General features: G+C 40.8%; 1 protein-coding gene across 2 annotated transcripts in view; it reads left to right on the forward strand.

Annotated features, from left to right (window-relative positions):
• Positions 1-440: 440 nt before the first annotated feature.
• cdk6 (cyclin dependent kinase 6) overlaps positions 441-26072 on the forward strand; it is a 46891-nt gene continuing 21259 nt past the window's right edge. Inside the window, exons 1-4 of one of the 2 annotated variants that reach the window (XM_084738441.1) lie at positions 441-1654; positions 2298-2833; positions 8967-9102; positions 17187-17354. In XM_084738441.1, coding sequence (XP_084594567.1) covers positions 2610-2833; positions 8967-9102; positions 17187-17354 — 528 coding nt within the window. In that variant the 5' untranslated portion in view covers positions 441-1654; positions 2298-2609. The remainder of the gene's footprint in view (positions 1655-2297; positions 2834-8966; positions 9103-17186; positions 17355-26072) is intronic. The other variant, XM_084738440.1, reaches the window with a different exon arrangement.

Below are 26072 nucleotides of genomic sequence, written 5' to 3' on the forward strand. Positions count from 1 at the left end.
CAAAGAAAAGTTTTCAGTTTGGTGCATCAAACAACAAGTTATCCACTAACCCTAACCCTAACCCAATACTGATATAGGCTAATATATTGGGATCGAAATGCCATTTCTCTCAGATCTCACTGTAAACATACAAACAAGCAAGCAAACAGCAACAAGGGTCAAAAATACTAGGACTGAAACAACAACAAAAAACACTAGGAAAGTAACAAAATAATAGAAAAGTACTAAGAAAATATTTACAAGTTAAGCAAGGATCAGACACAAACAAACAAAAACTGTAAAGACAATGATTAATCATTTTCAGTATTTTCAAAATAAAATCTGGGATGAGGATGATGAATTGCCATATTTCCAAAATAAGCTGTTTGTCACTAAAAAAGAAACGAAGTACTAGAAAAGTACAACGCATTTTAATATTTACAAGTTAAGGTGTGGGTGTGGGGAGGGGGTGATAATAACAAGATACAGATAGAAAACACAAACAAAACTGTAAAGATGATGATTGATGATTTCCCTGATTTTCAAAATAAAAAGGTTTGACACAAAAAAAGGTAACAAAATACTAGATTTCCCATATTTTCGAAATAAAACCCGAGATGACGTTTTCCCATATTTTCAAAATAATACCTGAGGTGATTGATGGTTTCCCATATTTTCAAAATAAAAAAAGAATTGTCATCTAGTAGCCCACACGGCCATCACGCCTGTTGCCTCGCAAACGACCACCCGAGCAGAAGAGTGCCCCCCTGCCACAGATCAAGCCACCGGGCCTTGAACCTGACCCCTCAGGACCATCTAAGGCGAGTTTGTCACATCGCATCCCCGCTGGCGCATTGTTGCCGCATGGAGCTCCTCAATGGGTTTGAAGGGAGATAGATAGTGTGGCCGTCCATCCAATAAACCTCCTCTCTCTCCTCTCCCCTCTCCGATCCCTGCGGTGCTCCCGGGTTTGACACGGGAGACAAAACCCGCGGAGAGGACTATGAATGGTAAAGCACCGAGGAGGCCGAGGGAGAGCAAAAAGGAGGCGGTGTGCCTTTGTAGTCGGGGAGGAATGCGGAAATGTCCCCGCTCCGTGTCAAACCTCTCTGAAGGGGGTCAGGCCACATTCAGCCGGCGTGGGAAAGCCAGGCAGAGACGGAGCTCACACAGGCGAGCGGGGCTGCAGTTGCATAGGCCTATCCGGGGATATATGGAAGAAAAAAAAAAGAAAAGAAGAAGAAAAGAAAGGAGAAAATCCAAAGAAGAGCGTGGTTTTTGGAGGGCTGTATCACGCGTTTGCCTTTGTCCTATGACCCCCCCCCCCTCTCCATCCCCTCCACACCCCCCACCCACAAAGTTGCAGTGAGAGTGTGTGTGTGTGCATGTGTGTGAGTTTTCGTACAACCCCCCTCCACCACCTCCTCCTCCACCTCCTCCACCTCCTCCTCCCTTGTTTGAGTGTCTCTGCCTGGGCTGGTGCAGTCTGAGGGATGGGGGGTTAGGAGCCTGCACCGTCCAACTACCTGTGTGGCCCCCGCATGGAGGAGGACAGTGGACAGGGATGCGTGTTTTGATGCAGGACATTTTTTTATCCGAGACACGAATGCCTCCTCACTCAGCATTTTATCGGACATGCCGACGTTACGACACTTTATTGACAACATAAACCAAGGTAAACACAAAAAATGTGGATATTTATGCAGAATTTTATGTCTTTATGAGGCTAGAAATGTTGCTTTACAACCAAATAACATTTTAAAAACTTAAACGCGCAGATCCCCGCCTTGCAGGAATTTATTATAATTTATATGAGTGCACGCACAATTAAATTAGAAAAAATTACAGGAAGCTACCTACGCTCATGAAAACATAATTAAAACTCAGCTAACACATTGTTTTACACATTTACAGTGATTTTAAATGTGAAAGGTGACTTTTACAGTGTTTTAAATGGACTGTTGCTGTAGGAAGTTCAGACAATGCAATCAGTAACAGACAGCCACGTGCTCGCCAACTTTGTGTCGCCCCTCAAATACTTTGATACAACAAGACAGGGAAACATGTTAGCCGGTAAATTTGCGAGCTTAAAACAGCTTGTTATGTGAGCTTTGTGCTGTCTTTTTGCGTGTTCTCTTTAAATTTTCTTGTTTAATTTCCTTTAAGACAGCCCACATGAACATATAACTTCAACGCTGCATGTGGGGTGAATGTTTTGAAAGCGCAAGACAGTTTATTGAATGCAACACCAGCTTAAAAGAAGAAGTTAAATGTATGTGGTTAATTTGAATTATTTTTTTGACATTACTTTGTGTTAGTGGTAGGAGGACTATGCGTAATAGGAGGAGGAGTGGAAGTTGCAGGACGCAGCGGGGCTCTTGTGTTGATAAGTCGGAATAAAACATGATGACAGTCCTGTTGTTGCCTACCTGGAGCACACTTTGACCAAATCTGACAAAGATGGTGTCTTCCTCCATCTGTGTCTCCCTGTCATCTAGGCATTGCATGTGCCAACTTTTTTCTGTGAATATGCCTTTGTGAGAGAAACTCTCTGGCTCGTCACCCTCGCCGGGATTCCCCGCAATATTTTCAACAAGAGACGAGAGAGAGGAAAAAAAAAATCAGCAAAAATGGACAAAGAGAGTGCTGGTACTCAATATGAGCCTGTGGCCGAGATTGGAGAAGGCGCTTATGGGAAAGTGTACAAGGCGAGAGATTTGAAGAACGGGGGACGCTTTGTAGCCCTAAAAAGAGTTCGTGTCCAGACGGAGGAAGAGGGGATGCCTCTCTCTACCATCCGGGAGGTGGCGGTACTGAGGCAGCTTGAAGCCTTCGAGCACCCCAATGTTGTCAGGTAAGTGAGGGGGAGAGGTGGGTAGCCCGCCTGTGTGTGTGAGTGTGTGTGCGTGTGTGTGTGTTTGAGAGAGGAGGGGGAGCAAGAGTGTGAGATACAATTTGTGTATGAGACAGACACTCAGTACTTCCTTTTTGAGGGTCTGTGGTGGCAACCATACTGCCTCATATGACCTTTAGGGTATGTCTACACTCATGCTTGTCCACTGTTTTTTGCAGAAGAAGTCCTCTGCTTTAATCTGCTGACAGTAATGAAAATGCTTGTTGTATAAGAACAGGCTGGTTGTAAAGAGAAGTTGCACACCTGTTCAGACCATAATATACATTTTAAGAACAGCCATCTTGACATGAAACAGTAGCATAAACACAGGTGTGAATCAGTGACACTAATTAAGGTTCTGTTCGGGTGAAACAGAGTCAGGGTGCTGCTGTTGTGCACCCTGGAAAGGCTTTGCTAAGCCAAATTGAACTGGACCTTAATTAGTATCATTGATAAAAACCTGTTTATCCTACTGTTTCATATCAGTATGGCTGCACTGTGTGAAACAGGGCTATTTTATTATTGTGTGCCTCCTTAGTATCCCTTCTACTTTGAAACCCCGCCTCTGATCCATCATTATTGGTTGGCTCTGGCCATGCTGGCCAATCGTGAGAACTCAAAAATAGGGACTTTCAGAGACTTTGTTTCCTGCCTTATGGTGGCTTAAAAAAAGAGTAAAATAACAATGCAAAAGGACACTGCAAGAGAGTTAATTTGACTTTTGATTCTCAGGAAAGAATACAGAATAATTCGTCCCCCACAACGCGGACTCTGGCATAAACTAATATACATCAGGTCACACTGATCCACGTCACGCACAAGTATAACTCCACTCAGCTTTTCAGCTCAGCTCTTTCTAAAAGCAGCACCAAAAAAACATTCTTACAAACAGGTGGGCACTGGCTTGCAGAATAAAGTAGAACAGCATATGCACCCTTTAATTTATACCTTTAATGTATAAGTGCTTAAAAATCACGATTGCAACGTGGCCACCTATTTAAATAAGGGCTTAACTACATTTCTAAATTTGATCAAGTAGAAGAGTGTTTAGGTTGGTCAGTGTCTTTCTCAAGAACACTTTGACAGAACAGATGAGTTTTAATGAACAGACATCAAATGTATGAAGTGTCCATTAAAACTGTATTTTATAATGATTAGGTCTTCACCTTTCTGCAAGATCTTTGTGTCTTACATTAGTTTTAATTGTAAAGATTATTATTTTTCTGGTAATATATTCAGTCAATCTGTAATTACCGGGCATGGCAGCCATTTTGTCATGAAATAGTAGGGTAGACACAGGTGTTACCGATGATACTAATGAAGCCTTCGTTCCATTCAGGTCAAACAGAGTCACGGTGCTGCTGTTGTGCATGTTGGTTCACTCAAAAGGCTGTGTTACACTAAGTGGGATGTTGATTAGAATCATTGGTAACACCTGTGTTTCCCCTGCTATTTCATGTCAGTATGGCTACCGTTAAAAAGATCTCTTGATTACTGTGCATATTATTTTCTCAATTAATTGTTTTGTTGATTAAAGAATAACAAAGCCAAAGTTAACATCATGAATTTGTTTTGCCTGACCAATAGTCAAAACCCAAAGATATTCAGTTTACTGTGAGAAAATAATAAAAACAGCAAATATTCACATTTGAAAAGCTGCACCGAGAGAATTTTCACAATTTTTTATTCTGAATGGGTTCCCAAGATCAACAATGAATCTCTGTTCAAACATTAAAAATAGCCAAGCTCAAAGATAATCACCTTTATTTAAATATTTAAATATTTTAGACATAGACCAATTAAAAACAAGTCACAGGTTTGATGCATTTTCTATGTCCCATGCTGGTGTGTGTCATTCAAAATGTGTGCTGTGACACACTCTCAGCTCAGTTACTGTGCTGATTGCGGCCATTTTATCAACAAGTTACAGAGCCCCTTTTCAGTGTTCTGCACTCAGAGGAGGATTTCTTTCAGTTTTGTAATGAATTGTTCACCCAGAGGTCAGTCGTCAGATACTGCGTGCGTCATATGTTGGCACTAGACAAGGTCTGACCTTGGTACTTGTTTTATTATGGAATATTGAGTGCTTTGGGATTGAAGAGGAAATTCTAAATGAATGTTTCAGGAGCATGGCTAGTGCCATTGTGCCTCTGACAATAATTCCCCAGCGTATCAATGAATAATAGAGGATAATGGTTTTCTCTTAATGGGATCACAATGGGGTTTGTTCTCACTGGAAGACAGATACGTCACTGGGAAGTTTTCTTAGATTAGTTGCATTTAGTGGTTGAACACATGGCTGTGAAAGCATCGGTTTGGATAATATGCAGTAGCATGCGTTGCAAGAAATGGGTTCAAGAGTGCAAACCATCAGCTCAGAGGAACCTCACCATCCTCCAGTTTAGCCAACCAGCGTAGCCAAGCAGCTCAAGCCAGGAAGGGATGCATTGTGGGCCTTCTGTGTGACTCTAGGCAACCCCTGGATGTTTGTAATGAGGCCCATTATTCATTCCATATGTTCAGTGTCTGCTGAGAGCCCCCATTGTAGCCTGACAATCGAGCTGTGAGGGGCGTTTAACCCCAGCGCTTCAAGAGGAGGGCGCCGTCTATTCTGTGACATCATGCACAGTACTAATACCTTGAATGAATCGCCTCTCGCTTGCTGCACTGACTCCACAGCGTTTTCCAAGTCCGCTGATTACAAGGGTGTTGGCAAGGACACACGGTGCCTCGTTGGATAGGAATGAAAGAGTTTCCGGAGAGATTTAGTCATTTCTTTCCATGCTTCGATTTTAAACGGCTTATGTAGATTAGCTAGTTTGAACTGTAGCAGCACATGTGTTGGAAGCTGTTTTGAATATTGATGTGACACTTATTATATCATATTTTCAGCAATAATCATAGATGTAGTCTCTTAGGTGTCAAAATTAACTCTAATCCCATCAGTCTTTGCCTTTTAAGATTGGAAGCTTTGTTGGAATCCTATATTGCGTTTACATGAATCCCTATAAACGGGTATCTGTATGTGAATATGCAGAATTTGTAGGCTGGGGAAAAGATTTTGTTATTGATAGTGTTCTGGTTTCGGTTTGTAGTCAAGAGTAGAACTGACCAGTCACATTTGTGCGGGCTTTGGTTGAGTGCAGGTAGACAGTCCATGTGGAAAGCATAAGATGCAGAACGCACTGACCAAAGTGCAATCTTGAAACCCATGTGACAGTGATCAGCTTTTGCATCATTATCTGCTTTCATTTTCAGATATCGGTTTGTAGAGATTAGTCTTGCAGCTGAAGTACATGGACACAGATGCAGTGCGTCAGGTGAGCGGAGCGAGGGTTTTCACCCGCTTCACTCAAATCCGTCTCTCTGGGCTGTGGTTTCATGCCAGCTGTGTTTTGTGAGGGTATATGAAGAGGCATACTTCATAATAATGCAGTTGTTTGTGCAGGGTTTGGGAGTGCAGGCAATATAACTGGTTCTGAATTAACAGGATCTTTTTAACTGCAGGGTCATGGATACACATAATCAAAGTCAAAACACCCGCAAGGCTTCTCTCCTGCATCGCTTTGCCTCTGCTGTGATGAGTTATTTATTTTAATCAAATCGATCAATCAATCAGTCAATCAAAACAGATTATACTCATGTGTTTCACAGAAAGATGTAGTTTTTTCCTGTTTGAGGGTCACGCATATTGAGAGACAAATTAGTCAACCGAATAAAAAAGAGAGACGAGCTGCATGGCGTCCGTGGTTCAGCTCATTATACTGGATGTTCTGTGCTGCAGACGTTCACAAGAGACGTGTTGCTTTGCGTCTGTGTCCCTTGTATTTTTGACTGTCCAACTCCACTCTTGCATCTCAAGTTTCTATACTGTAGACTGTAAACAATGACCAGCACACTGAAGAGAAGGTGTAGGCCTGGATATTCATCATCCGTTGTCCAGAAATCTGCTTCACATGCATTTAAAGGTAATAATACCATCCTTTAAATGCGCTATGATCACAGTAACCCATTACTTTGTAACCTGTACTTCCAAAATGACGTGTCTAATGGGAGATCCTTCATGGCGTCCTTCGTCTTCTGTGTTGTTGTGATGAAAGATGCTGCCTCTGCAGAGCAGCAGCTCCAGCCAGGGTCCACTCAACTTCCCATAGAGCATCAGGAGTTGTCATAGTGCCGGTTGAGGAATGCTGCTTGTGGTCCCCAGCTCTTTGAAGAGGACATACTGGATAGCTTTTTTCAGCTTTTCACCAAAGCCTGCCTTGGCAGGTCTGCCGACATAATCTGGATTCTTGGCCTTAGTTTGTTGCCTAGTGAAACACAACCATAAATGCTGGTGTTTGGGGCTTGATGGACTTGAAGCTTTGCATAGAAGGAGGTTTTTTGGGGTAACCTGACACAATGTTATCAGGGTTTCCTGCAGCACATAATAATTCTGCTCTTCATGCGCGTTCAGCTTCTCTCGCAAGTTCCTGTAACATAAAAATTTCCAGATGTTGAGAGTCTAGACTCTGGTTCATCAGTATCATTGTTAACACCTGTGTTAAGCCTAGTTCATATCAATATGCTGCCATGAAAAATATCTTTAGAAGATGATGTTTACCAGCCACAAAGCATTTATTTTGCACTCTCTGCTGTTGAGGTTTCATAGGATTTTTTTTTCATAATTGAATTTATATCTTAGTATAAGAAAAATGTAATGTAGCGTGTCCCTTGTGTCCCTTTTGGCACATCTTCAGGGCAGCCATATTGATATGAAATAGTAAGTTATATGCAGCCATTTCCAATTATACTAATAAAGGTCCCATTCTGTTTAGTATAGCAGAAACTTTCCAGTGAGTCAAACATGCATAATAGCAGCACTACATCTACAAGAGGCTCCTTTACATTATGGTGTTCCAGGAACTCATAAGTCATTATTGTCATTAGTTACACTTGCATTTGACGTACCTGTTCCTGTATCTGTGATCACTCCCCTTTGGCTTTAAAATGCACTTTATTTACGTTCCTCCTTACTCGTTAATGACAGCGGATTGTAGATATCAGATGTTAGTTAAAAATCTTAATTCAGAAAAAAAAATCAGTCAATTTTGAACTTTTAGGGTTTATTTAGTATTGTTTTCATTGTAAAAGCAAAATAGTAAAGTGTTTTTATGAACCTGTGATAATGCTGATTGGTCAGTAAACTAAATTACACTATATTTGAGTGTTCAGGAGTAAAATGGATGTAGTATAGCGTAAATTTAAAAGCTTAGCACAATGGAACCAAAATAGCAGTGTTCATAAAAGTATGTTGCCGCTTACTGAAAAGCCACTGCAAAGTTTTACCTTTGCTATATGTGTAGATTACTGTCATCCAACTAGGATTATACTATTTGTATAACTGGATTCTAATGGTGGCTGCATATGATTGTTTCCAACTCAGGTGATCCAAACATAAATATAACTCCAGAGCATTGTCCAAAAATCAAACTTTATTGAAAAAAGATTAAAAAAAATCATAACATGTTTCCATCTAATGAAATAATCCCTAATTGTTGCCATTTAGCCTTTTTACAAAACATTTTCACTGCAGTCCTAAAACAGTTTTCTTCCCTCTGTATTAACAGCAGAGTATTCACAGCAGTCTAACAGCACCATAAAGTATGTTTATGTTGACAAAAATGATGAGTTAAAGTATGGCTTGGCATACCATTGATGGTAAGCCATTAAGCATGCTTATATCAAGATCTACTAATAATAACTGGTGTACAGGAGAACCCTATGTTGCATCCAGAGATGGGGATCGTCATTCTTCATTAAAAATGAGTAATTGTACCGTAATGTGTAAAGATTTGGGGTAAAAAAAAAAAGTGTTTTCAAAGTACCGCTATCAAAGAGAAGGTATCAATGGCAATATCAGACATTTTTCAATGATTCACAGCCCTATATTAGGTCCAGCCCTACATTCAACTCTTAAATGAAACAATGCAGCCATATAACAACAGAGAAGAGATTCAGTCTCAGTCAGAAGTCTTGTTGCAGTTTGCTGAGCAGATTGGACCCCATTAGATCAATTGTATTGATCTCCTCCCACCTGTTTCTCTTGTTTTAGGTTGTTTGATGTGTGTACAGTCTCTCGAACTGACAGAGAAACCAAACTCACTTTGGTCTTTGAGCACGTGGATCAGGACCTGACCACCTACCTGGAGAAGGCCCCTGACCCCGGAGTGCCACCTGAGACCATCAAGGTAACTGACGCCATTGTTATCTACATGTACTTGGGAAGACAGCTGCTGCAAACTGGAGTCTTTTAATGGAGATCTGTTGACCTTACAGTTAAAACATCGGCGAGGAATACATTAATAATAGTTCTAAAACACATTTCAACATATGTAAGACTTTAATTTGATATATTACTCTGTTTCTATTTGAATTATAAAGGAAGCTATTTGCTAATCTTCTGTGGTTTGGGCATTGCATGACCACAGCCGTGTCTGTATGGTACTGAGTGAGTTTTCTTGGCCGGAGACACGGAGGACAGAGTGCAGTTCCCTCCAACATCAGAGGTACCGGAGCGTTTTGAAGGGCAGCACATGTGGCAGATGGGCTCCAAATTAGAGGCTCCCTGACTTCTCTATTTTCACTCTGCCCTCTCTCTCCAAGTTTACACTGTAGTACAGATGGAGAAAAAATGTGTGTGAAACTAGACTTTAAAATCTTCCCTTTATGTTTGGAAACTAAGACTGGATTCCACAAGAATAGCACTAATCGGAGTTTAGCAAACTAGGTTTAAATTGAGTAAATCCATATTTAAAACTAAGCACAGTTCTGCAGCACAATTTCAAAACAAGTTTCAGTTTTAAAAACCCAAGTTTAGTGATGTAAACTGAATAAACATGGAGCTGCTTGCTCACCCAAATAAAAGAATAATTTGAGTGCTGTCAGGTAGTGGTAACAATAAAAAACATGACTTAACATTGCATTGTTGGCTAGCCACATAAGAAGTAAAAACAAATGTTAAATTGTTTGCTAGCTAGATAAAAGATTTAGTTAGCCTACTCATGATGGCTGGAAGGAGAAGCTCTAATTTCTCCTCCTTTGGAAAAAAAAACAACCAAACCAACCAATTATTCTCAAAAGTATAGCCATTTTACATGTTAACCTTCCTCAAAGGTAACACAGCATCACATTTAAAATTGGCGTTGAAAAGTTTGGCACAACAGAATTAAATTTAATCTAGGTTTCGACCACGGTTTAATTGGGTTTAAACATTAACCTTCATTGGTACAACCCACCCCAAGAGCACCGACTTTGACCACTATTAATTTCTCCAACTCATTAAATAAATCAATTGAGGCTCCATTTACACTCTGCCAAAAGGTCGGAAATGGATGTGTCACCAACCGCTTTACTCTGTTACCGTCTCTCTTCATTTTAATCTTTCCCACACTCAAATCTTTTTAAAAATCTCTTTATCGTGTTTCACCCCAAGGTCTGTAAATGTATCGTGCACAGTATTCGAGAGGTACATCTCTATTTTTGGACAGTGGGGCCTCAGAGTTTAAAGTGTCATATTTGAAACAGAGAAGTTCTGGAAGCTACAGTAACCGTTGGTTTTCACCCCTCAGGCCGGGTTTATGTGTGAAAGTTTTGTGTCAAGCTGTAACACTGGTGGGATGCTGTGCAAGCGTAGACGAGTCAAGTAGATCACACCTGAGGCTTTCCCAGGGTTCATGCTGAAGCTGATACAGTGTGTGGTACTGTAGTTTCTATGGATATCTCAGTGTGGTGATGATGATAGTGTTGATCTTGTCATTAGGCTCCAAATACTGTACTTGTACTGCAAGCATCCATTTGACTGCCCATGAAAGTGACATTGTAACATTTATTTATTAGACATTTATACACAACTATTACACAGTTATTAATAGTTTCTACAGGGTTTGTATTAAGTCTTGAAGCTGCTTAATTTCAACCGTTATGTTTTCAAGGTTAGGAATATGCTTGAATTTGAATATCGGCCTTATAAAAGAATTATTATAAAGGAACTTGCAATTGCATTTGTAGTAACAATTGATGATAAAGGTTTCAAGAATCTGGAAATGTTTGGTTTAAGTATGTTGAAAGTACTTGAGTAAAAAAGCTGTCCAAACCCTGTCTTTAGAGCTGAAACGATTAGTCATTTGACTAATTTGTCAATAGAAAATAAATCTACAAATGAATCGTCCTGCATATTTTAGATGTTTCCCTGCGCCAACACACCTCATTCAAATGATCAGCTCGTCATCAAGCCTCTGCAGAAGCCTGACAACAGCCTGATCATTTGAATCAGGTGTGTTGGAGCAGGGGAACATCTAAAACATGCAGGACGGGGGTCCCTGAGGACCAGGGTTGGGCAACACTGGTTTACTGCTTCTTCAGTGTGAGGATTTACTGATTTTATGTTAATGTTCTGCATCATTGCAAGTTAAATTTTTCTTCGGATTCTGAAAACTTTCTCTGTTCTTGAATTTTGTAGACTAAATGATCAGTTGACCGATTAATAATAGCTAATGGTTTGGGGTTTTCATGAAATGAACTAGGTCATACAGGAACCACATCTGAAGGCTAAAGTGTGAATAGTTAAGTGTTAGTAGCTGTTCTGAATGTCCTTACTTGAGGGCGGGCTGAAAAAACTGCCTGCAAGTTGTGAGACCCAGTGATCATTCAAATGGGGACTCAAACTTTCAGACAGTATCTCCTCAGGCTTTCATGGTGTTGCAGTCGATTGTGCCCACGAGAAGTGAAGGAAGTTGTGAAAAAAAAAATCTTGGCACGCTGAACTACCTTCTCTGTTAAATAAGCTACCCTCAGCTTCACCACTACTGACTGTGTAGCTGCTAGCTGTAGCTGCAGGCCAAGTGGTATTTTATACTACTAAATACTAAGTAGTATTTTATACTACTTGGCACAGGGTTATTTCAGTACCAAGAAAGTATTATGTACCAGTACCCAGCTCTAGACGTAGTCCTTGAGTTCTGACGTTGGAAAAGTTTGAGGGAGGAGGTTTTAATTTCGACGCTGTTCAACGATCAGACCGGTACTTCGTTTGAAGCATACTGACCCCTAAAGGCACCCCTCCTTCTTTAGCTTTCTCCTAACATCCATACAGCTGGAGCCTGGAGGGGACAAAAGGACAATGATGGAGTGACAAGATGACACAGGCACCATCCCCTGTTATTTCTAGGACAGTGGACACTGCACAGTAACCCCCTAATTGCCCCCCTTCCCAGCGATTTAATTTGCCCCTGGCTATACCAGATGACACCAGATACTGGATCCCAGTCCAGCAGTCCCACATTTAGCACACCTGTACCAGTCTGATTAAATGCCCACTATTCCCTTTAATACCCCAAACCAAGAAAAACATTCACCCTCAACCAAAGACCCTAAACTAAAAAGAACAGACATACTTTTTTCTGCCCCTAGCACCAGACACCCCACCCTGCTGCAGCCTGTCCAGTCCAGCCCCCCCACCCTTCACCACCCACTCAGCCTTACTCAGACTCAAGACCCACCACATGGTCATTGATGAAAGAGGTCCTCCTCCAGGAATCAAATGAGCTGGAAGGACATCAAGCGGCCGCGCTGCCCCAGCCTCAGTGCTCCTCAGCCGGGCCAGCGCTTGGGTCTCACCCACCCTCCTCCGCCACCGCCACCACCGTCCAAGCTTCCACAACTCCCATTCTCTGGGCCCATAAAGGGGGAGGTTAATGAAGCATGGGGAGGGAATTACACTAACGCTAACCGGCAGATGTCCCATATTGTGCCTAGCTACAATAAACAATATGGCTGTCTCTGGTGCATTTGCATCAGAAAAGGAGGCGCACTCAGAAAGCCATGTTTTGACTGCATCTTGCAGAGGGCTGACTACTTTTTTCCTGGTTCCTCCTGTTTTTTCAGGGTCAGATCTGTTGCCTTTTTGTGTGATTTTTTTGTTTCCTCCTGGCCAAGTTGTTTGATTGTTGAAGTGCTGCCAGTTGAAGACAGTTGTGTGTTGAGCAACTCCTGTGAGTTTTCTTGCTGCTGAACTCAACCTTCAGCCTGTGAGACAAAGATGTGAGACCATGATGGCTCACTATTGCTCCGTGTGACACAGGTGGTCTTTAACTTTATGGCAGTTTTATTTTGGCCATTTTAATTTCCACACTTGATTTAAGGTGTTTCCTTATTAAATAGAAAATCAATTGAAATGAGATTTGAACTTTAATAATGGAATTGAAAGGCAGAACCTGCAATTCTCACAGATTTTGTTTCCTTCTACCTACATCTGGCACGTCTGATGGAAAAAAACAACAACACTTAAGAGATGAAGCAGTGTAGCATACAGGCTATGATATCACACTTCATACCATATAGACCGTAAAGAAAAATTTAAAAATGTAAATGGCAGTTGTCAGGGTATAAAACCAATGTTCTGTTGATCTTTACAAAAATACTTGATAGGCATAATCATCAGTGCTAAAAAAAAAAGTTCTGTATAAATCAATAAACTGAATTGGTGATTTGGAGAGTTGTGACATCCCTTCAGTTTGTATATTTGTTCAATACTGGGCTCTGGGAAATCGTGATGAGAATGTTTCATCATCAAAGTTTCTGATATTTTATGGACTAAACAATAAATTATTAAAATAATTGTCAGATTAATTGATAATGAAAATCATATATTTCTTTAGTAGAATATTTATTTGAGCATTTTTTTAGATGGTTAAGCAAAGTGCATCCATAAGAATGTTTTATTAACAGCTGTATAAGAGAGGGGGAGAAGACGCATCAGATTGGTATGTCTCTGCAGATACTCAAGGTTGTGGTATCTATATTGATACTGCACATGAAAATGTGGTATTGAACCATCCCTATTTTCCTATTTGCAATGCAGCAAGTTGTGCTATTGAACATAGCTGGAATATTTTTCATGACTCCGTTGTTGTGAGGGTAATTGATATGGCAGAGAAAATGGCACTCAGGCCAACAGGGGCCAAGATTGTTTGTGTGTTTGTCCAAGAGTCACAGTTCTGAGATAATTAGTGTTTACTAGGAAATGCTGCTGAAAGGAAGCAGCACGGCGAAATGGCTATTTAAAGCAGAGAGGAACTGGTGCGGGGGGGTATGCTATTGTGTCAGCCCCCCCCCCCCAACACACACACTCGCACACACAAAATAACCAACTGCCTGCCGCTCTCCTATGGCCCTGCCTGTCTGCTGCCCTCCTGGTTGGGTCATGGCTGGATGGAGATGTAGAAAGGAAGGTCTGTTTATGCATCCTGCCTGCCCTTGGTCAGAGGGCATACACACACACACACACGTGCATGCTTGCACACACACATACACACACCCACTGATGCACCCTTACACAGTCTGAGGTACAAATCCACACAAATAGAAATTAAGATAAACACATATTACGTTAAGACAGACCCAGGGGGACACTCAGTTTGTGAGTGTATACAAACACACACACATCACTCCCCATCTACACAGTATTGTGTGGGGCGCCCTGTCTCCTCCTCCATGGCGAGCACAGCAGCCAGCCCCGCGCCGTTTGCTAATGTTTTCTGCTTGAGTGTGCAGACCCCTTTGACTCACTCACCAGCTGGTCGGCCAGTGAATAGAGCTGCAGGCTCAGGTCCATGTCACTTGTGAGGTCTTGGCGGAGGTTTTTTTGGGGGGTGTGTGTGTACGGGGCATGTGTGTGTATATAGGGAGGGAGTGTGTGTGTGTTTTGGAGGGGGGTGTACAGAGCTACGATGTAACACACCACCACCAGCATCAAGGCATTTCACCTCACAAAAGTCCCTCTTTTCTCTTCCTAACCTCTCAGTCTCCTTGGCCACATTTGGTTTTCTAAGTAGACGAAAGCTGCCATGATTAATCGATTAGCTGTCAACCATTAGTCACCAACTATTTCGATGATGGATTAATCTGTTTGAATAATTTAAGAAGCAAAAGCTATTTTTTTCTTTTGGTTGTGGACAAAGTAAGACATTGAGGACATCATCTCGGGCTTTGGGAAACACTGATTCATATTTCATCATTTTGTACCAACCAGCTAATTGATAAATTAAAAAAAAATTGTTAACAGATTAATCTGCAATGAAAATCATTAATTGCAGTCCTAAACTAGACTAAATCAATATGGAGACTTACATTTTTATCTTCTTCCACTCAATATTTAGTCAGTCTGATCTATTTTTAGGCCTTAACCTGAAATAACTCTTCCAAGACTTTATTTGAGCACACAATCCAAACCAAAGCTCCGCCAAAAACCACCTGGCCCACAATCCCATGTAATGACTTATTTGTTTACAGGTGCGGGACCTGTTTTAGGCTCTTTCCGTTTGAAAAGAACAAGTCTAAGCTGGTCCCAACATAGCTCAGTGCCGTTCACACCAGTTTTACTTTTGCTTGTGTGCTATGGGTGCAGTGCCTATGACCATTTCTAACTGAGGTCAGCTTTTGGGCATAAAAAGAGAATGAGTGCCAATTAACTCGAGCAGGACAGCTGCTGAGAAACAGAGATCCATGCTTGTACAGAGCGGGGCCTCTCTCTGCCCCTATCCTGTGTGTGTCAGTTATCAAACATCTGCTACAGTCGACAAGAAAAGACACAGACCTCGTCTAGTTAACTCCCCCCGTGCCACAATGTCCCAGCCTTTATACTTAACTTCCCACTGCAGGGTCTTGTCATTCAGGCCTTTTGTTGCCCGGTTTAACAGAGGAGTGAATTCAAATGTCAGTGTAGAGCTGTGGGGTTGCGCAGCCATCTGTCTTTGACAGTTAACAAGGACAATTAAAAGGATGGTTAGGATTATTTGAAGTGAGTTATCCATAGTCAGTGTATTACGTGCAAGCAATGAAGTGCTGTGGTTAGGGTAGGTTATCTTTATTGTCCCCTCGGGGAAATTTGTTGTGCAGCTAGAGTTTACGTGAAAAACACAATACAAAAGGGCCACATCGTCGTCAACAGCAACAGCAATAAACAGGATGCACGACATAAAAAAAGCACATACTAATACAAGGGACTGGAAATTTCATAACAAGTACAAATACACAAGAATGCCTAAGTGCAGGTGTGCAAAAAGTGCCAGCGTAATGTAGGACTGCTGTCAAGGTGCTAGTTGCTATTGAGCATATCTATGGCACTTGGTATGAAAGAGATGTTGGGTCTTAGTCCTCCAGACAGGTGCCCTGAAACGGCGACCTGAGGGCAATAGCTCAAACTCCCTCTGGAGTGGGTGGTCCTGACAGGCCAGCACGGCATTAGCTCTCCTGAGTACCAGTCTGTTATAAATGACCAAAAGCTTGATCTGAAGTTGATTCTTACAGGACAGATTAAGGCTTCCAAACCAAGCAATAATACAGAAGGTTAAAACAGATTCAATGAAACTTCTGTAAAAGTGTGTCATCATCTCAGTGGAAACACCGAAGGATTTCATTTTTCCCAAGAAATAAAGTCTTTGTTGGACCTTTTTTGAAGTTAAGTCAGCCTGGGATCCAAAAGTCAATTTGTTGTCAAGAAAAACACCCCGATATTGGACAGGGTCAGCAACAAATGCTATTTAAGGCCATTTTCACATCTGCCTTGTTTGGTTCAGTTAACACAGACTGTGGTCCATTTGTCCGTGTGGTGCTGTTGGTTTGTTTGAGCTTGTGTGAAAGCTGTCAATCGAACCATGGTGTGGACCAAACAGTTGGTACGACTCCGCCGTGACTCTGGTGCGGTTCTTTTTGTGATGTGAAAGCAAACAAACCGATGACAGAATTTTATGATAGAAGATGTGATTTCAGCATCATTTCAAAAACTAAATACTAATAAATGCATCGGCTTATTATGAAATCTGTTCACATACATGTCTGTGTAAGACATGTATAGACTATTTCCCTGATTAACAGGTCAAAAGCTGTCAAAACTGCTGTGTTTGTATGTTGTTGAACTCTGCTTCTCCAACCTGGAGACTTGTCCACCAGCATCTACTGTAGGAAATACACTAACTATCGATAAGTACCTCACACAACCACACATCAAGTAACCCAAAATATCCCTTTAAGGCCAAACTATTTTGGAAATCAGATTCATCCAGTGAGATGCAATCATTTAGATCCACATATGGAAAATATAAACAAACTTCAGCTGTCTGGTCGCTGCTCAAGCTCACACTCATCAGTGTCATTTTTATCATGACTCTAATATCTCATTCTCAGATGACCCTCACTGTATTAATTCTGACTGTGTCCTTGTCGTTTTTACAAAATTCCCCTCTTTTTTGTTCTATCTGTTTTTCTTGTCTTACAGGACATGATGTACCAGCTGCTCCAGGGGCTGGACTTCCTGCACTCGCACCGCGTGGTTCACCGTGACCTAAAACCCCAGAACATCCTGGTCACCAGCGGAGGACAGATCAAACTGGCTGACTTCGGCCTGGCCCGCATCTACAGCTTCCAGATGGCGCTCACCTCTGTGGTGAGTTGTGTTTGTTCATATCCCTTAACTCAGCGGGACTCATACAATAGTTTGTCACAACAGAGGCACTCAAAACAAACAACCAATCCCAACTGATTAAAAAAGAACCAAAAGTGGGTCGCAGGATGTTTTTAACTGGGTTGTAGGCATAAATAGACTTGGACAGGGGAATATTGCATGATCCAATATATTAGTTCATAATGTCCTGATGGATTGGTCTCATTTGGAGCCTGTATACATAAGTAATAGGGCTGCACAATTCAGCAAAAACGATCAAAATGGCAATATATCCAGGTGCAACATCCAAGCCACAGAAGCTGCAATTTTTAATAAGGAAAAAATATGAGACAAAACAGCATTATGATGAAATACTGTAGTGCTGCAGAGAGAAATGTCACAAGACCATGATTTTTTTCTTCTCAAGGAAAATGGAAATTGTGATGCAAAAATTATCATTGACACTAATTGTGATTCATAACGAAAGCGCAATAGCTGTCAAAATAAGGTCAATATGTTTGGGGTTTTTTTAATCGTGCAGCCCCAGTTAGTAAGCACTTTATAGTTTTACATCTGCGTTCTTAATATTGCATTGAGATCTCCATGCAGATAAAAGATGCATAAACCAACAATCTATCAGGGTAATTTGATAAGTGTATAAAGAGAATGGAACAAATTTAGATATTTTTCTTATGAAGTGAACCCACACATAACCAAAAAGAGACAAAGAGGAACAAATAAACCTTCACACGCAAATGAAACCTAAAGCAAAAAGGGTTAATACTAGCATTTGTAAATCCCCTGTGCAGTGGTTATTAAGCTAATGTTAGCTAGTTATCTTCAATGAAGGTCCCTTCTAATGCCCTGGGAACTAGCTATAACTTGAAGTAGCTGGCTTGCTTCATCATGAATTCAGGACAGTTATCAATATTTCGCAAAGTACCCCAGAATCCAAAAATGTTTTTTTTTTCGGAAATGTCAAACATTGACCCATATATGATAAATCCATGGTGGACACTCTTCGATCACAGCAGTGTAAGATGTCATATCTTTAGCATATCTTACCTCTGCATTGCGACCACTTTGCCACTATCAGAATATGGAGTTAATGATATTTTTGGGGTATGACTGATGCCATATTTTGAATGCCGTGCACATGCTTCAGTGACAAAGAGTGATGGTATGCCACCATTTTAGTATATTCTGAGTCCACATAGTTCTCTATATGGCATGAGGGCCTATCCAGATTTTATTTAATGTGTATCCAACAATAGATGTATCTGGACACAGTGCACTTTATGAGGCAAATACTGGCTTAGTATTTGAACTGGTATAAAGCATATCAAAAAAAATTACAAATATGCTCCATATACGATTCTTACGAGTTTTAAAAAAGATATCTCTTGATTCTGGGATGTTTTGCACAGTTCATTCCCTGTTATATTTTACTGGCATGACTTTTCTTTGAGAAATCAAATTTTTGAATTGTGTCTTTTTTTTACATTTTTAACACATAAAATTATTTATTTTTTGCTTTTCATGTGTGCAGTGTTTTAAGCATACATTTAATTAAATGTAATCCAACAAAGAAGCATAAACAACAATGATTAGCATTATTAATAATTAATAATTATTAATCATGCAAGGTCATAGATTAATACAGTGCTGTACCAAAAACAAAGGTGCAACCAAATTATCTGGCGGTGCAGCTGGCTGCGAAAGTTGGCATCACCAGCGCTACCAGTGGCAAAGTTAGTCTGGATTGCTGCTCAAACTCACGCCGTCAGTCTCATCAAGGCTTATTGAGTGACACACACAGACACACACACACACACACACACACACACACACCGCCTTGAACCAGCGTCCCATCTCCAGAGAGTTAGATGAAAAGCATCTAATGTGATGTAGCGGGCACTTACAGGGCATCAGCGGGTAGCTCTGCAGCGCTGGGCCAAATGATAGGGTTTCTCTGTGTAAAGTGAGAGCCAAGGGCCCCCGTGGTCCGTCTCAGGAATCCCTCAGTGGCTGTTGCAGACAGGGATGGGACAGACGAGGAGAGACAGACACCCCTCCCTTCCCACTGTCGGTACTTTGATGTCCAACTGTTGAGCTCTGGGCTCTGATGACCAGATAAAGTTGAGAGAGAGACTGAAAGGAGTCTTTGGAAGAGCTTGAAATCAGGAGAGATGAGACTTTTAAGATTAAGGTGCACGGCAACGGTAGCTAAGTACCTCGTTATAAGCCTTTATTTAGCAAGAGAAGGTTTTTCTGATGTACTGCACCCATGCCTTCTTTACTGATGAGCCTGACTAGTCTGAACCCTGTAGGATAATTCGGGTTTGGATATCATCATTATATTGTACTTCAGATTAATGGAGGACTGGTTTTAAGCACTGGATTTCCTGTCAGTTTTCAAATAAAGCATGTTTGTTTGTTTCACTTTGGAGGTGTCAGAGTGCACTGCTAGTAGAGACGGAAATGCCAAACGTTAATCAACACGTTACAATGGACAGACGACTTAATGTTACTCGCCTAATCTGCAGATGAGGCATCAGAGCGATGAGAAGCAGGATGAAACCAGATGCGGGTTGTTGGCTAAGGCCATGCAACGTTGGTTATGCCAATTTAGCAAAGTTCAGGGGAACTTGAGTCAGGCTCACCCAGTACAACCAGTACAGCAGCATCTGTCCATATAAAGTAAATATAAACATCCAACCCAAAGAATGCAAACTTTTTTTTCTGCTCTCAGCATCAGAACTGACTTGCACATGTGTCTCTGCTATTGTCACTGCACATAAAGAGACAAGCAGCTGAGCCAGTGGACACAAGCAGGTGCTTCTCCCTTCATGGCAACTAGAACTGATGAATACATGTTGTTGGTTGAGGTGGAAAACCAGTTACTCTGTGCAGAGTAACTGTTAACACTAAAGTGTTGGCAACAGCATGAACTCAGGCTGCAGTGAATCTCTTGATGGCCTATAGGGTTGCAAATTTTGTGTGTTTTTCTTAACCAATAATTGAACATGCCAAAAATCAGTAATTGAATAATCATTAATAATGAATAAGATACACAACTTATGTCTTTTCCACCAGTTTAGATTTATTTTAGCAATTCTTGCAGTACATAAAAAATGTGAAAGATTAATTTATGTAGAACAAACAGTTTAATGAAGAGAATAATAAAAGAATAAGGCTCTTGCTTGAAACAGCAGCTCTTTCCTGGTTGAAACATTTTTTAATTGGTTCAATTCTTATCGGCAATTATTAATTAATCATTAACATCCCTACAGTCAACCGCACACAAGGAAAAGGAAGAGAAATTCTGTATTGAACTACTTGAAAACAAGTTTTGCTGCAGACTTTTAATAGATCTGTTTTTCTTGGCACCCTAGGTAAAGTAGTCATTGTGGGCTGTTTTAAAAAAAAAACTTCTGAATTTATTGTCATATTATTTATTGTACCATTCTTATTATTTTATACTCATTATATGAACAGTAAATCAGTCTTGCAAATGCCAGTAGGTCCAACCAGGCAACACATTACAAGAAGTGACTTAGATTTTTGATCACTGATAACTGAAATCTATGACAGGATCATTGATGAAGCAATGCAATGCAGTGAGGGGATTATTAATAAAGTGAATATCCTAACAATTTAACAGGCACTTTCATAATTAAGATGTCAGTTATGAGGATGTTCTGATAAGTGTCTGTTACAAATGTCACGGCAGATCGTTGTCAGTTATCTGTTTGACTGATGTGTGACTGTTGTCAAGGCCCTAAACCGTAATTTCTCAGTATTATTATGAGGGGTAATTTTTATGATTCAGACAAGATTATTATTTTCTCAGTTAATTTCTGTAATTTATCTTTCTGATCGATGATAATACACAGTTTAACTCACAGAGGAAGACGTACTCAACCATAGAATTTACATAGCGTTACACAATATTCAGTGTGTGTGTGGTTTCACTGGAGGTTTTGTCTTTGAGTTGATGTCATATATGAGTTGATGGGGACTCTTTAGAATATTTACCCGGGAATTCACCTTTAGATATGAATGCCAAGTGACAAGTCCCGAAACTACTCATGCACACACACGGAGGCTCATAACATGAATGTGAATCTGTTTGCACACACACTCTCACACTCATTTCCTTTCTTGGTTGTACAGATTGGGCCACAAAAAATGAGATGGAGGTTGTGTGTAAGTGTGTGTGTGTGTGTGTGCGTGTTAGTGCACACATGCGCTGGAGCGGAGAGCTGCAACGTGAGCACGGGATCTTCGGTTCTAGATTAATGTGCCTGTGTCTGGAATCCCCCTATCAGTCCAACGCGCACACATGAACACACACACACACAATCTCCATTCATCCATTCAGTATTTCCTCTTGCTAATAAAAGCAGATAATCTACACTGCATGCAGCACACATGTACACTAAGACACACAGCGTTTAAGAGGATCTTCCCCTTTGCCCAACAGAGCAGCAGTTGCTTATTTAGTCACCTAATGCCACCGTTACTGGCAGACAGATGGGCTTTGGAGAACTGCTGTTGCTTAAGCGAACAAGACACTTCTCTCTCACTTTCAAAGTGATTCATTTAGCACTTCTAGAATGACAAGATGGCTGAAGTGAGCATTTGCATAAAGTTGTCAAAAACAGTCCCTCGCTTCTCTCTCTCTCCCCCCCCGGCGTGTCACTAACTGAAAGTAGCGCTCTCGTACTTTCTGCTGATGATTTAACGGCGTTGCTTGAACTTCTCTTTTATGCGATGAATTTGCTTTCTCACCTAGCAACATGCTGGGTTGTTAAAGGGACAGTTCACCCCTAAAATAAAAAAAGATACATTTTTTTCCTCTGGCATCTAGTGTTTTTTATCCATCTAGATTGTTTTGGTGGGAGTTGCAGTGTTAGAGATAACGGTTGTAGAGATTCCTGCCCTCTCTTGAATATAATGGCGCTAGATGGCCCTCAGCTTGTGGTACTTAAAGCTCCAAACCACACACCTAAATTCCAAAAACATTGGGTTGCTGGGTAAAATAGAAAGCAATGATTTGTAAATCCATTTAGACCTATATTCCACATGAATACAAAGACAAGAAATTATTGTTGAAATTGATAAACTATTGTTTTTTGTAATTAATTGAAGCATTTGGGAACTGAGGACACTAATTGTTCAAATTTTGAAAGTGAAATTCTTTCCCATTCTTGCTGATATACGATGTTGTCTAGATGGTCTCATATGTTGCTCAAAGACAATGTATGTGCCAGTAGGGGTCTTCATAGATGTTAGTTACCCATGATTCCCTATAATGAGTTACTGCTGATAACAGTCTGGATGGTCCTTTTCCTCTTCAGTTCCGAGGAAACAACGTCCATGATTTCCTAAAGCAATTTGAAATGTGGACTCCTCGGACACGGCACAGTTTTCCCACTTTGTTTTATTCCATCTCAGATGAGCTTGGTCTTGGAGACGTTGGTAGTAGTATCCTTTATACAATCATGTCAGTTTTTAATGCAGTGCAACCTGAGGGGTCAGAGTTCACAGGCATTCAGTGTTGGTTTTCTGCTGAAATTTCTCTGGAGTTGCTGAATCTTTTAATGATATTATGGATTGGAGATGGTAAAATCCCTAAACTCCTTGCAGTTTTGTATTTGTCTATGCAGTTGTGTCTATGCAAAAAAATAGTTTGACCATTTAATATCTTCTCTTTGTTACTAAATTGAACAAAAGTTAAATGCAAATCATAGCATTCTGTTATTATTTACATTTTGCATGGCGGACAACTTTTTGTAGAACTTTTTTTTTCTACACGTTATGTTCTCTACAGACTTAAACAGACTTCTTTGTTTGGTCCAGATCCCCACAAAAATTACACCATTATCATGTTAATTTTTTAAAAATGAAAATGCAAATAATGACATAAGTATTATAATTCCCTTTCATATCGCAAATCATATCACAATTGCAGTATCAGCCAAAAGTAGCTCAGCTTTACTTTGAGCACCAGAAGCTGATTGCCATTTAGTCCCATTATATTAGAAAGAATGCAGACGGCCGATACCTCCAAAACTTGGCAACTCACAAGAAAACAATCTGGATGGATAAATAGAACTACAGTGTTGAGGAAAACATGTACTTTTGATTTTGGGCGGAACGGTCCCTTAATATGTCCCCAACAGAAAATGTAGTCTCTGCGTCTGTATAAAAAAAGAAAACGTGTGATGGAGTCTGGGTACATTTGCACATGCATGGTTGCGTGTGACTGATGGCCCCGTCGGCATCACCCACCTACCATGTTGCACATATTTCACCCTCCCCGAAAGAGAGAGGGAGAAAGAGGGAGAGAAAGGGAGGGAGACCACCCATTGGGCTGGTACTGGGGTCCAGATTAGGCTGCCCCTGGCAGTCCCTGGAGGTCCGTTGCTTTGTTGATGGTTTTTTAATGACCCCAGTCTGGCTACAGGCTCATTGTACTGCCTTGAGTGACGGGCAGATGGGAAAAGCTGATGGGTTAATCTGACATGCCAGAAAAGAGTGGAGAGGGGTCTTTTTCTGTCCACCTCATTGAGGTACCATTTCTGCTGAAGCGCTTTAGTTCCCTGAAGCGCTTCAGCACAAACATTTCTTTAATGTTTGAATCTAGAATAAATGCAAAGCAAAATACAACCCAGTCTGCAGTGATACTGAAATTCCTTTGTGTAATGCAGTGTTAAAACGTGACTTATTAACATCTAAATACTGGTACAAATATTTATTTCTAACAAGTAAGAGGGGAAGCTTTCATCATTTGACTTGGACTTATCCAATCAAAGTCAAGGGACACATTCCTAAAACATCATGAGGCTAAAAGTAGCTCCTAACTGGCCTGTGGAGAGTGCTAACTTTAGGACTCTCAGGCTTTTGGTCTAAAAGTAATTACAAAGTCTGAGAGAAGTTGGTGACCCCAGAGGACTCATAAGTTACTAAAACTTGCTTCAGGCATTGCACCTTATTGCATCAACAATTGATGATAAACTCTTAAAATTGTGATGGAGTGTGAGTTAATAAGGATCAAAGCAGCAGCAGCAGATGGAAACATCAACACTAGAGATGGTTTACACAACTGAAATGCACTCATACCCAAATCCAATTTAATCCTGTGCTCATGTGTATCAATTAGAATTTTATTTCACATTCAGGCAGTTTCATTTTTAATACACAGCAAAGTTAGGCAACTGATATGTCTATGATTGTACTTTGTACAAACACGCCATGGCTAGTCGGTTAGTGATTAGCACAAGTTTTCTCCATTCCTTTGTAAAAGTTGCTCTCAACAGCTTGGTAAAGAGGTCTTAAGAAATAACTCTTAGACTGCTTCCTAACTGGACGTGAGTGAGGGAATATCAGATCAGTTTCATTTTTTCCTAATGAGGATGTTTCTAACCTGTTCTGTGCATCAGTGATCAGGCTAAGCGACATGAAAAAACGCTTGGTCTGGTTCTATGATTACAAAACGCACTTGCTTCAGCCTATTGTCTTTGGTCAAAATCAAAACAGAAGTTTCTGAATAGTCTCCAGTCAACAGTCGGCATGGATGACAAGAGACTGTTTTACAATTTTGAGAAGCGGTACATCTTCCGTGATCCACAGTGCCCTTTTTGCAGGGATAGCATCAAAACAGATGAAGTTTGGAAGCAAACTGGGGAGCTGTTGGGAATTACAAGAAAGTAAAGTATCCCCCAGCTATATAGAAACAAGGTTGACTTATGAAATTTTTAGTTAGGAATAAATAACTTGGATGCTGAACTTACTCAGTTACAGAGGGAAAAACCAAAAGCGCCGTTGCTGCGACATTGCACACGGGAAATCTGGATCTTTTCTCATGATCCATCCGCTTTAGATCCAGCAATTAAATTAGAAATGTTCAGTTCCATCTGCATTTCCAAGTGCTAAGGTAAGATCCTTTCTGATGCTGTGACGCCTTCTCTGGAAGTGACGGAGGAGGGTAGGTCAGGTGTTTTCTAAAGATAGTGACCTGACCGTGGTCGTCTTTTCATCCACACCAGCCACACATTGGCAGCTATTGTAACACACAGCTGACAGGATGATCCCGTGAAACCCATTAGCTTCCACACTCATGCATATCATGCGCATATCGTTGCCCGTCAAATTAGATTTGGAAAACTCATGGGGAATGCCACCAGACTTTTATGTTAACACTTGGTGCTGAACTCCAGTTTTTCTAGCTGCAACCCAAAATACACTCAAGAGGTTGCCATAATATCCAGGAGATGACAAGATAAGCTTATTAGTGGTGAAAATGTTTTTTTGTCTTGCCTCTGAGCTTATCTAAAGTGAGTCTGTTATTGAGCCAAAGGGAATTTTATGACCCTCTAAGCCTGTTCCTGTAAAGTCTCTTTCAGTGAATAAATAGCTTCTAAGTTTCCTTTTATGTGACACATGAACCAGTTATTATTACTAGTATTATTGGCTTTTTGAAAACTATCTTCTTGTCACCGTCATTGTTTCCTGTAAACTCTGCTGTTGGTGACATGCAGAGGAGTGAAACTGTTACCTGATGGAAGGTATTTTCCCAACTCTTCCCCCTAGTTCCCTCTGCTTATAGCCCTCCCACTATGATTACCAGAATAAGACACCCATATCTCAGACGACATTAAACAAATTGAAACCAGATTTCCTGCCCGCGCTCAAACAGCAGACAGGCTTTTACAA

This window comes from Lutjanus erythropterus, chromosome 16 (assembly GCF_056507025.1).
Source record: "Lutjanus erythropterus isolate fLutEry1 chromosome 16, fLutEry1.hap2, whole genome shotgun sequence".
Lineage (NCBI taxonomy): Eukaryota > Metazoa > Chordata > Actinopteri > Lutjaniformes > Lutjanidae > Lutjanus > Lutjanus erythropterus.